The following is a 13,854-nucleotide window of genomic DNA, read 5'->3' as shown; positions in this document are numbered from 1 at the left end:
ATAGGTGGGGCGTCCCGCGGAGGCCTGGCGCCTGGGTGTGAGGCAGGCAGGCAGAACTAATCCTCAATAATCTCCTTATAAATACAAGTAGCTTTGTTCCAGAAAAACTGGGCCTGAGGAACCCAAACACACAACGTCGTGAGACAGCGAGAGAGAGCAGATGATCTTAAAAAGCAGCCTGAACTCTGAAGAAAGCTGACCACAAGAAGAGCACTGTACAGAAAAATGTTTATTGAGAGTGTTGTTGCATTAGAATTGTACCATTTCATCAGCAAAAGCAATTTCATTCAGCAAAAGAAACACGTCTTCCCATCACAAAATCTGGTCCTCATGTCAGTGTTGGTCTCTCAGCTGGTTGCTCAGCTCCTGAAGTTCAGCAATCATGTTGTCCATAGCTGTCACCTCATCCACTATCTCACCCTGAACCTCATTACTTGTTACATCTACAAAAAGTTGCTGCACAACAAAAAAAATAAAAAACACATTATTTTAAGATATACATACAGTTTCTGTTTCAGTTTAGAGACAGAATACAGGAAGCTCATCACCACTATCTGCCTTTCAAATTTTTGGTATCTATGATGGTGTATCTCTCTAAAAAAGCCATTTTGTAGCTAATAAACAGAAGGTGTGTATATATACACACACATGTGTCTGTGCCACACACCTGGTATTTTGCCAAAGGGGCCGAACCCTCCCCTGTGGGCACTGGGCTTCTGCTCTGACCTGACTGGCTGTGCTGACACTTGATCCCATCGAAAGTGAAGGACTTTACCATGAAACTCAGATTAGAAGAGCATCTCACATACTGTCACTGCAGTTTACAAATCCACCTGCTGCTAAATTAGTAGTTGTGAATTTTAATGGCCGTTTTTCTCCAGTGTAATTTTCTGTTGCATCATTTTCTCCAAAACCTCAAATAAGTATATTTTAACATTTGATGTCACGACATGTGCGGGTGGCGACATTAATCTGTAATTAAGTTATACAAGAGAAAACAAAACACTACAGAGTAATAAAAAGTTTGTTCTTAAAGACCTTAACACAATAACAGAAACACAAAGCAGCTAACTAATGAGCAATCATAATCACTATTCACAGGGAAACCAAGGGAGACAAACGCTAAATGACTTGTCTAAGTCTTGAGAATTGCACCAGAACCTGTTGCTATTGCAAGGCCAGGACCTGTCATTCCACTCGAGTAATGTGGAGGTACCACTCCACAGATATATGGGGGGCACACACACTGAACATATGTTTCCTCTTTGTTATGTAAAGGGAGAGTGATTCACACTTCACTTGACACAAACCAAAAGCCTACATTTAGAGACAAAAACAAACCAAGAAAACAAAAGTTGCTCTGGAGTACATATGTACATCATTAGATCATCAAAACATAATGGGACAATACAGATACATATATAAACAAAAATGTACTTAAAAGGCCTGAACCAAGATCTTCAACTGCCTCAGAACAGTGTTGTCACTGAACAAAGGAATATCCTACACAAAAATAGGAACATGTTCCCACTACAAATACAGAAATTTTTCTTTCAGCCCCAAACCCTCACACTGGGAATGTGACAGAAAATTTTGGTTCTTTCTCACTAAGACAGCTAAATAAATCAGGATGATATAATTATTTGTGTTGCCTCCTCCCTCTCCCTCAAAGCAATCTATTCAACTAGATGCAGTGTGGGGAAGTTTCACACACCATCATTCTTTGGGTGTTGTGCCCCATGTTTCCCCACAACAGTACCCGCATTTCACACATGATACAGCCCTATGATCTTTCTCCTTTTTGGAGACCCCAGCTGTCAGGTCTGAATGGTGCATTGTGGGAAGCAGCAGAAAAAAGCCCACTATGCTCTTTGCCAGAGCTGTGACTGCCCAGAAGGCTCTGTACAGAAAGCAGCTCATTAACAAGTTGCAGCCTTGAGCAGACTGTGGGTGCATCATGATTCCAGCACAAGGCAGGAGCTGGAATGTCAGAGGTGGATATCCCAGGAAAGGTGAGAAGTCTAAGTTACATTGTTTCACACTGTACAAAACCTACTGATTTGCTCCAATTGCATGTCCCGCCTACAAAATTTTGGAATTTTATCTTTTAAAAGTTACTTTCACTGTTCCTTTATTCCTTCTGAAATCTTAACTGCCAAGCCTGCTCTTAGCCTGTTTTTTTAAGTCCTTTTCTCTGTCAAAAGTAAAAAATGCCCCACACCAATACTGATCTACAGGGCAGCAAAAGGAGATGCTGCAGTCAAGCTTGGACAGGCATAAACAGTGCTAAACTGTTTGTGCACAGGATCTTACGAAAGATGACTGAGTTTTTAAACCACAACACACTTTGAAAATTCAATAAGACTTCAAATTAAAAATAACAAGGCATCTTAGAAAGTATGCAAAAACAGTGAGGTCACACCAATAGCTTTATCTCTAAACATGTCAGTTTCCCAGAAGTGCCATAAAACTTAGAGGCACCATTATATGCCAATAATATAGATGTTCATTTAATCAGTGCATTCAGGAACTAAGAATACAATTTAATAGTCTCACTTAGACTTAATCTTTTAGATAACTGCACAATCTTGCATAATATAAACTACCTGTACTTGTATTTGTATCATTTATGTCAAGTAGTCTTGCTTTCTTTACAGACTACACACTTTTTTAAAAAAAAAAAAACCACCATTTTCTGAATCACAACAAAACATAGATGTTGTGCCTTTTTTCACCACATTCCGAAGACTTACATATGCCAGTATCTAAAAGCACAGTTATGGAGCCAGCTTTCATTTGCTTGTACAACTTTCCTAGGCTTTTATCCTTAAAATTACAGGGCTTAAAAAGAGCGAGCCAAGTTTAGCACACTGATGACGGATCAACACTTTGTATCACAAGCACACATGTTATAAAACTTAAGCTCTGAAATTCACATTTACTAAACCCCACACACAGCCAGGCAGAATACTTCTTTAGGACATTAAGTGTATTTTGAATGAAAATATATTCCAGATCAGTCCTCAGTTAAACAATGGCTGTGTCTCATTTTGTAAGATGAAGGGTAAAACTAGGATAATAATGGTGCAGAAACAGACTTGGCTCTTTGGGTGCCTGGCTATGGAGGCACAACCAAAAACCAAGCATATAATTCAAACATAATGCCATTTCCCAACAAATTAATACCTGGATTAGTGGGGTATCCATGAAAGTCTTATTAAAAATTCTCTCCTTTAATAAATAACTCTGTTTTTAAAAACACTTCAAGTGAGGCAAAGCAGTGCTGACACAATTTGGTCCTTTCTGCAGGTTTATGGCCATTCTTTCTGAGACTGCACTACTTCTCCCCATGACTACTCACGTATGGAATGGATCTTTGAAATGACTGATTTCTTCCAAATGTTTGAGTCTGTTTGCCCAGCATTTTAAGTAAAATTCTAACTTACTCTAATATGTCAATGCTATCTCTTAGACTAGTAGGTTTATTTCAGTCAAAGACTAGCAGGAAGAAGGGAAACAAAAGTCTGCTTATAACTGGAATCCTATACAGCACAGAGGTGAATATCCATCTGATAATACCTCCCTGTTGCACTGTATCATCTGATCTATAATTGACTCAAAACAGAGAAATGGTTTCTGGCAACAGAACAAAGATTCCTAGCTTTCAAATAAGAATTCCTACCTTTCAAACATTCCTACCTTTGCTTTGGATGACAAGCCACGTAAGTTGAGCCGAGCTGAAGAAAGTATCTGCAAAGCTTCCTGATGATTAGGTTTGTTCTTGCTGCATTTTATAGCCACTAGAATCCAAGCACAGAAGAAAAGGACCGCAAAACAAAAAAGCATTATCTCTATATCAATACATTTTAAACAACAACATTTAATTAAAAATCTTGATACCTTACCTTCCATAGACAATTCTTTAAATGTAATATCCCCCAAAAGAAACACACAAAAAAAGAATGCCAAGGAATTTTGAGAAGATAACTCTAAACCCAACAGGTATATGTATCTGTCTTAAACATAAATATCACAATACAGTGAATAGTCTTACCAAGTCTGTTTTGAACATTTCCTGACTGGCACACACAAACTTACATGATGATTTGAGGACTGAAATGAACTATAGATGCATTGCATTAGGAAATTGCTAAACCATGAAATTAATTACCAGTCAGATGTTTACTGACTCACCCAACATAATTTCTGCCTCATTCCAAGCACATTTTTGTATGCACTACCAGGATGATGCCTTCTGGTAGAGGACTTCAACAGCAGGAATAAATATAATGGGTAAAGTAGAATATTATTTTGTTATTAAGCTTAATAAACATTTACTACGCTCTCCATGAACAATAAAAGTTCTTTTCAGGTAGAACATACCATGTGCAATCTCTATGGCTCCTTTCACCACCTCCTTAAAAGAAGAAACATCTTTCTCCCAATCACTTGATTGAATTTCACATTTATGTGCCTTAGTGAGACACTGCAGTGACTGCAAGGGGGAAAAAAACGATCAGTATGTGAGGAAAAAAACTAGGAGACTAATCTAATTTTAAGTATCTATGAAATTAATGCTCAATCCAGAAAATTAATATATCTTTACTATGCTTTATTTCCTGTGAGTTGGAGTAGTATCCTTCTCTGCAACGGTATGCACCAGCTGTAACACAGATGTTATTCACCAACATTGCATCTCGAGTATGAGAGGCATACAAAGTAACGTGTCTAATTTTTATCTTTTAAAAATCTGTCTAGACTGATGGATGTGACCGATGTTTGCCAAGTCATCATAATTAAATACACATGAAAAATGGAAAAATACTTGTACGTACTCACACTTTGAACAGCAATTTTGTACCTAAAAAAATTATAACTGAATACATCAAAGCTTTCTTTCTGTATATGTATTCTTGGTGAATAATGTATTTTACAGACACAGCTTTTAACTGCCACACTGCTCTGGTACTCAGTGTGAACAGGAAAAATAAATTTAAACAATATGGAAGGAGGGTCCCATTAAGAAAAAAAAACCCCAACACCCATGAAAAATTTAAGCAGAAGAAATTAATTTTTGCATTCAAGTTTTTTTTTTTCTTTCTACAACACCAGAAATACAAAACAAATATACGTTGGAAGTTACATGGCTTGGGTCAGTGACAACTCTTCAATTATCTTTTTAAAGAGTTTAAAAATCATATAAAGGAATAAAACACTTCGGTGTGGTACATGCACATGAGTGCAATAAAGACTTCTGATTGCTGAGCAAAGACAGATTAAATTTGGGGGTCATCACCCCAGAAGCTTCTACCTTCTTCTTCCCACCAGAGTTGTAATCACTATGGCATGGGCATGCTGCTGTAAATTGCAGTAAAGGTGTATTAAGTCAGACCAGAGCACATATTTTTTTATATTAACCTCAGTTATAATTGGTAGTAGTTCTGCCCAGCAGAGGCAAGAACTTCCAAGAGAAGGAACAACAGTTTTTACTGCAGTCTGATTTCAGCCTGCACGTGTCTGAGTCAGAGCAGCAAATTAGGGGTTTTTGCTGACAGATGTCAGGGAAGGGAAAGAATTCAAAGTCTTGTGGGCTGTTTGTTTGCACTTCTGGAACCTGGACTTATCCTGGAAGGAAACAGTTGTGAGCTGGGGAAAGTTCAAGGAACAGAAGGGTTTCATAGCCTGGGTATGGATTAGCAGGAAACCTGAAGGTTGGAAAGATTCCTTGGTGGGAAAGGGGTGGACTGGACTGCATTCAGCATAGGAAAGAATGAAGTACTGAATGAGGTGGCAGGTCGGATACATAAAAGTGTAAAAGTAAATATATGCTGAGCTAAAGAAAAAAACCACAAACCCAACACTTCAATAGTTTTACACTCCTAACTTGTAAACTCTGTCTGCCTTTGATTCAATTTACAAAGCACTATTGTGAATTGTAACTGTAGGCTCTGGTGATTCATGGCATCAGATAGAGCATCACAGCAGAAAGGTAAAAAAAAACCCAAACCAACCACCAACCCACTCTTTAAAATCGCCAGACATAGAAGGTTCTTTCAATGCAGTGTTAGGAACAACATTGGTTAACTATAATTAAATCTGCACTAAATAAGGTATTACATTATGGAATAAAGGTTAAACCCTAAATTTGTAAGGAGGTACATGACACTGTGATAGGTTTGCTCCCATCTCTTTGTCATATGATGCCACAATATAGTAAATAATGCCTTTTCAAAATTTGTTGACCTTTTGCATAATAAATGTGGGTGGAAAACTGCAACAATACATCTGGAATTTTTCTACAGATAGTTGTATTCACTTAATATCCGACTGACGCATGATGGTGCTTGTGGCAGTAAAGCCAACAAATAAGTTTTTAAACAATTTTACTTTATGATATCAGAAAAGCTACCAGTGATTATGTAGTAATTAATACGTAAATTAATTTTTACACTGTAAAACTAATATATACTGTGTAGGCAGTTTTGCTCTTTCATGACCTATATCTATGGTACTGTCATACCAGGATACTTGGATACACACATAAGTATACCTTAAGTATTTATAAACATAGTTCCATTTTGCAGGGCAAGCTAGACTAAGCGTGTTCCATAACCAGTCTTGATTAGGAAAAACAGCTAAAGTCCTGTCTACTCTACAAATTGAAACCATGTTTTTAACTGGGTTAGTGAAAAACACTGTGATGTAACCAGATTCTGAAATGATTACATTTATAGTATAGACAGGGCCTCTGCTACTTTGCATGTCTGAGTAAGAATCTGAGGATATATTACAGGATATTGCAATGTCTGTATTTCTGAATTCTAAATAGGCCAAATCCCTTTTATTGTTCAGCTGTAAAGAAAAATAGGGAACGAAAAAAGGGAGGAATTGGAGGTATAATGAATACTGACAATGGCTAAACAAGGCATTTCACAGGGCAGAGCACAGAGGAAGACAATGAGCAAGGTGAAAACAATTATAAATTTAACACCACAAGTATACAATTTGTAGGCCCAATCATCTAACATGCTTGACATCAAGCGACAAGCAATCCTCCAGACTGAAATTTTTGCCCAGGCCAAAGGCACACCCCCCATCAGGAAACACATACCAAATGCTGACCTTGTGTATTTTCAGCTTCAGTGAAGATCTGATAACCCGTAAGTATTTTTGGAGTATACAAGGCTATTTGAATTTTGGAAATTTAATACCAAATAGAGTTGTATGCACACTCCAGCATACAACGAAGTAAACACTTCTAGCAGTGCAGAGCAGTTATTTTGGAAATGCAATCAACTCAATTACTTGGGAAGTGATAGAAACAAGAGATGGAAGTGAATGTAGCAAAACCAGAGATGGGTAGACAGAAACCAATGGTTCAACAAATTAAGAATTAAATAGCATTATTTAATTCCATTTTAAGCTGAGAAAGGACAAAGCACTTTTACTCTGGAACTTGAAGTGTGATAAAGACTATCTTAAACACATATTCCCTTAGTGACTGCGAAGAATACAGATGGCTTATGATGCCACTGGATCATGCTATTAAGATCCACTTTTTTGCAGAAGCTGCAATACCTTGTCTTAAGAATCAAAGATTCCAATAAAAAAACCCAAAACAATACACTGCCACCATTATAGATATTAGACTGCTGCCAAGAAAAGTTGCAGAATATAAGTCCAAGACAATGAATGCACATATGCTGTGATAGGACATTTTAAAATGAACCACTGATAAAAGAGAGATATCTTTTTTAAATCCACAAAACCTGATGTATAACATCTTGTTTCTGTTAGATAATAAAAACGTGTGCTGTAGGAACACAAAAAGCAGAAAATAAGCTTACCCAAACACTAAAGCGAAACATGTCTGGAACAAGAGCATGTCTATCTATAGCACTATAGTTTGTTAAAGAACAGAAGGTTTGTACCAGAAGTGTCTAACCATAAAACACATTTACCTTTTCAATATCTTCACCACTATCATTCTGTCCATTTCCATAAAGTTGGGCATAAAGCCTCCAGATGTTCCCGTCGTTTGTCACTCGTGAAGTCACTCTGCCCAAGAGCTCTTGCAATTTCCCTTTCAATCCACTTGCTACCGCTCCAGCACGATCTGCCATACCATCCACTACTGCTCTGACCAGAATAGCCAGCACCTTAAAAAAGCAGCAGGAAAGAGTTTTTATTTCAACCAAATCAACATCAGTATATATAATGATAATGGTAATATTTGGTCCCTATTAATTATTCAGTAAAATACAAATATAGTACCACACGACAAGTACAGATTTTACTATGATATACATTATTACGGGAGTAATTCAACTGATTTAAACCTCATTTATAAGATTCTGTGGCTGGTGAAGCCAAAGAGCTAAAACAGAAATTTGGGTTACTGTGGCAGGCTAGTGTGAAAAAGAATGGTATACGAAATTGTGGCATTATCCTAAAGATATTTTCACCTTATAATATGGTTATAAAAAGATCAGTAAACAGGCTGAATCAGACTAATTTAGGTAACAGAAGACACTGTTTACAGGATCTTTATTTAACTACCTGCAGAAATGGAAAGATGTATAGTGGGTGAGATGGAAACTGGAAGACAACTGCATAGCACCTTGGGAAACTGTGTTTAATGCACTTCTGGTGAATTGCTAGTCAAGTCAGTTCAATCAAATTTTTAGCAAGTGCTCATTCAATGGCTTGAGAAGGTGGGATCTGACCTGCAAAAATGCTGAACGTGTGCAGTTGCTGGTGAGCTCAATGGGAGCTGGACTCTGCAAGCGTGAAATGCTACAAAATACCAAGCATCCCTGAAAAATACATGAGTTTTCTGTCCCAAACTGGACACTGAAAATTAGGAAACAGTTTTACTGTGCCCCAGTTCCTTCTCAATAAATCAGAAACAGCAAATGTAAATTAAGGTAATGGATCATATGGTCAATTACAGGAAAATAAAACCCAGAAAAGCTGTGGGCTTACTAAGTGAGAACTACCTCTTTTTTGTAGTTGATGAGACAGAGACTGGCGAAGGAATAATGATAAAAACGAAATGGAAGTCTCATGAGCCTGCATTCAAGATGGGCCCATAAAAAGTATACAAACACCTTCATGCTGGTACTTCCTAATTTGTGAGGCTATCAGTTGTCCACTGTAATGCTTCAACAACTTTTTCCATGTGGTAATACTTACAATGAAATCACATTAATGGCAACATTAATATCAAGACAGTAATAAAACTAATTTCAAAGATGATCTGTGAATAGCCCCGAACCACACAAATATACCGCTACTCTAGTAAAAGTAGGATAGGAGTGCATCCTCACAAACCAAGGCATAGTTCACTGGCAGAAAGCTATGCAAAGATTATGATAGTATCAAAGTATATTACACTTAAAATAAGAACATATGCAGTTTAGTATTTGTGATAAATCATTTTCCCAACCCAAGTTTTTTCCTATAGAATGACTCAATTAACATGCATCCCAAAAATTAATTACTGGGTTTTCTCAGATATACGAAATCTTTGGCAAAACAGCCCAAATAAATCAAAGTGGCTGATGATGTTATGAAATAAATCAATGTAACAGAAGAAGTGAAAAAATTATACATCTCCCTGGCATCTTTTCAGAATCAATATGAAATCATAGTAGCATCTGAACGTCAGCTAAACAGCTCTCCCCTTTTCCCTCCTAAACCATAACAGTATAGCCCTTATAAAATGATATGATAAACTGGCTGTTCTTTCTTTTATTTTCTGTTAAAGAGCTTGGATTTTGACTTAAAATAATGGAAAACATGATCAACTACTAATAGTCCAGAAGTTCTGAAACTGATACTACATTTATGATTTGGATTCTAAGGGACTAAACCCCATCACTGTATGAAGCGGGTCCTCTGTAATGACTTGATAGAAAAACACCAGCAAGTATTGATATTCCATTACTAAGCATTGTAATAACAAACATAAAAGAGGTGTAAAAAGAAACATTAATTATGTTCACTTTTGAAAAGCAACTAGAACTGGTCCTGGGGATTCATACATACATGTATGACTTCTCAATCAATTTCTCAGTTTAACAAAATTGCTACTCAAAGTCCAGAAAGTTAGTTCACGTGAATGTCATGTATATTTAACAAGAGATTTAAAGCCAATGATATTTTGTTTGCACATGGAAAAAAAGTTTCTTAGTCAGTAGGATTTAGCAACTGGAAAATTACCCATGTTCCCATAGAATTTAGGCTTTGTTTACACTTTCATCATAATAATCTATGTCCTTTTTTTGTAATTCATCATGGAGGCTTTAGCACTACAGCAGTTAAAATAAAACTAGTGTGAAGGCCCAGATTAAAGGGTCCATTAAACAGTAATGAATCATTAATGCTACTTGGCTGTGCCAGGTTGTAAAATAAAGCTATTTCAAATTGCAAATGAATTGTGCTAATCATCAAAAAGTATTAGCAGTGTAAGACAGCTTTCCATTTTAGATTGTTGTCTTAAAAGTGTTAAATTTTAATTTATATCTTTGAAACACTTTCAACTGCCAAACTTACTAAACTACTAAAGCAATGCTCTGTTGCCCAGGATTGCACACAAGCAGCAGAGGTTTGTTGTTGTTGGGGGTTTTTTTTGGTGTGTATGTTGTTTTTTTTTTTAATGCCTCTTTTAATGAACTGAGCTCTATATGACCACTGTGCAGACAGTTTGTGCTTAGTGTGACATCACACCATCTGCATTCCTTCTTCTCCTTTGCTTTTGTGAATAATGTTTACTAAAAACTGAACAACAGAGATCATGGGACAGAACTTCAGAAACAAACCCAATCATTTTTAAATGCTGTGTTTGCTATGAGCTAATCTCATTCCATAATTATTCTCTAAACAGCTCCTTTCATATAAAAATTAACTTGGTCAAACCATTTTTTAGAAGCCTCACTGACACTAATCAAACCTGACAGTGCTCAAGTAAGAAAAGAGCCCTCAGGTACTAGATGCAAAATGACAAATCTGCAGTCTATGAGCTCTCCCTCTGCCCCTCCCAAATCAAAGCTTTTTAACAAAGACAATTGCCATTAGTGAGCTAACTTAAAAGAAGCAGAGCTCCAGAAATTAATTCCTGCCCTTGCTCCTCAAAATCCACTTGGAACGTGCTCTTGCAGACTTTTATTAGAAACAGCCTGGCGATCTGAACTGCTGAAATAAGGATGATATTTGATGGAAAGGGTAACAGAAAAACTTTGCTAGATTCTCAAGAACGCAGAATTGCAGAAAGGAAACATTTGCCCATACTTCTGAATTCATATGCTTTGACAGCCCAGGATGAACATTTGGTTTCTGAAAGCAATGTAGCAAAGCAGCTTTTCCACCAACAAAATAACTTTGTTGCAGTCATAGAACTGTAACTTTCCATGCAATAAAGACTGCTTGTCTCCACCAGCATGCATGTGGTGCAAAGCAGTTGCAGAAATCTTTCAGGTATATTTACCACCTCAGATGAGTAAATCAGAGGCTAAACTGACTATTACAACAGGTAAGGTTTCTCCTCAGGTCCTTTAGTGACTGATCTACTAGCTGAAACTACAGATAATTCACTGGGCTTTTGTCTTTTATTACATAACATCTATATTAAAGGTTTTCAAGGTATATTTCTCAGCAGGTTCATGAACATTAAAAGGCATAAGGAAATTTGAAGAATTTTAAGAAGGAAGGAAGGAAGGGAGGGAGGAAGGAAAGCATGCTTATAACATTCAAGGGAAATACCAGGAAACTGAGACTTTAGAAAATATGTCCTTCGCTGTAATCTTTAATTGCATTGTTGTTCATTTATAAAGAGCCTTTCAGCTTTTCCTTGTTCAATTCTGTCTGCAGAATCTATACATACATATCCTTAAGCTTCATGATACCCTGATCTCAGAACCTTTGCCACAAGGATGACATCGTTAAATAACTAGAATAGTTTAGAAGCACAATTTCTCAAAGCTGCATTCTGTACTTAGAAGTCTGGCACAAAAGGTCAGCAATGGCCTAACAGAAATCACAGATGAAGATATGCATGCCTTACTGTTACTAGAAGAAATTTGTGATTTATAAATATGGCTTCATACTATGCTGAAAAATCTGAGGTAACTACACAAACCAAGGAGGTTCCAAATTATATATTCAATTGCACACTCTTAACTGATGCATTCAGTCTCACAAGGGGTATTTTGCTGCAGTGATTATGCTAAAAACGACTGGTAATTGACTTTCTGTTTTCACAACAAACTGGAATCAATGACTCAACTAGTTTCTTCCAGTCCTGTGCATACATATTTTTCTGTATTTTTAAATTACTACCTTCTTTCTCACCACTATGTCACCTAGTGTAGCAGCCTATCAATTAAAATCTACGACAACTACAAATACTAAATACAACCTGAGAGAAGATCATACTATGTTAAATGGAAACAGAGGTGCATGCTTCCACTTCTGTTTAGTAAAGTAAAATCATGTTCCATGATTTTACTTTACTAAAATACAATTGCACAAGAGGGTTCTAGAGTGTCTCTATTTAAAACATACCAGCTGGCAAACGGGAGAAGCTCAGAAGTTAATGGTGAGCTTTGGAAACAATCTCAGCAGAAGCTTTTAGTTTTATGTGCTTTTTTTGTCTTGCTATGGGAATACTCTTCTTTTCCTTGTACAATTATTGATTAAAGCCTTTCTGAAATTCTTTAATCAGGCTCTGAGGTTTTTCTTGGCCAACTAGTAAAATCCTTCTAATTGAGGAAACTGAATTAGAAGAAGTTATGATGAAGTCCATAAAGCACTTTACACATCAGAAGCCAAAGTTAAAATTAGGATAAAGAAAATAAATTAGGATACATAGCATATATGTACTTCTGTAAAAATGATAAAAAGTTGTATAAGAATAGGATGAAAAAAGTTATACAAAAATAGAAATCTAGTGCAAGCAGTATCCCCAAATATTTTAATGAAATATCCTACATAAAATTTGACAAAACACTAGTAGGAGTCTGTATCATCTCAAAATATCTAAAATGGACAAATACATGTAGAAAGTTCTATTCCTGGTCAGTTGTCAAACTGACTAAAATAATATAGTAGACCACCCCTAAAAAAAGTTTGGTAAATAAACAGTTGAGAAAAAAATTCTAAAAAAAGGCCAACCATCTACAAGATGTTCCATGAAGACAGACACAGGCCCCACCAGTACCCACAATACTGTAGCTGCCAGTATTGTGGCAGTATACCTGTATACACTATACATTGATCTTTACCTATTACAGCCTATATTTACGTATATATAATTACATATTATTATATTACAGCCTATATTTAACTGTAAGACTATTTTCCATAGATACTTTTTAGTGCAAAGAGAGTTTGGGACCTTTGAATGTTGAGCCATATCAAACCCAAAAGATTTTATTCATACGGAATGTTATCCTGTGTGTGGTTGGCTTTATAGTAGTAAGTATTGTACTCATGTACAATTTGTTATCAAAGAGTAATCTGAAAGCATTTTTTAACATCCCTGCCCCCCATAAGCAAATGAGATGTTTCCACAACCTTAATTAATTCTATCTGTTCTCTCTCCTCATCACTGGACTCAAACTTCCAAGATCTAGGAAAGCTATTTTAACCATTTTATGGGATAAGAAAAGAAACATACTCCTGGGATCAATGACCAGCAGCAGCTGGGTCTTCTTCCCCTGGTACTGCACACAAACTCCCTAAGAGCTCATAAGCTCTTCAACCAGATTACTTAATTTTGCAAACACTTTTGGAGGTGTTCCACTACTCTGCTTAGGGTATTCTTTGGCTTGCCTTTCAGATGCACCTTGCTAG

General features: G+C 36.6%; 1 protein-coding gene across 1 annotated transcript in view; it reads right to left on the bottom strand.

Moving 5' to 3' along the window:
• Nucleotides 1-211: 211 nt before the first annotated feature.
• The window catches only part of TTC27 (tetratricopeptide repeat domain 27), a 126,668-nt gene continuing 113,025 nt past the window's right edge, over nt 212-13,854 (bottom strand). Inside the window, exons 17-20 of the mRNA XM_055816414.1 lie at nt 7,962-8,159; nt 4,384-4,495; nt 3,700-3,800; nt 212-456 (exon numbers count right to left, since the gene is read on the bottom strand). Coding sequence (XP_055672389.1) covers nt 334-456; nt 3,700-3,800; nt 4,384-4,495; nt 7,962-8,159 — 534 coding nt within the window. The 3' untranslated portion in view covers nt 212-333. The remainder of the gene's footprint in view (nt 457-3,699; nt 3,801-4,383; nt 4,496-7,961; nt 8,160-13,854) is intronic.

This window comes from Falco peregrinus, chromosome 11 (assembly GCF_023634155.1).
Source record: "Falco peregrinus isolate bFalPer1 chromosome 11, bFalPer1.pri, whole genome shotgun sequence".
In the NCBI taxonomy this organism is placed as follows: Eukaryota; Metazoa; Chordata; class Aves; order Falconiformes; family Falconidae; genus Falco; species Falco peregrinus.
Note: the sequence above shows the minus strand (reverse complement) of the source record. Positions and strands in the feature narration are given on the sequence as shown.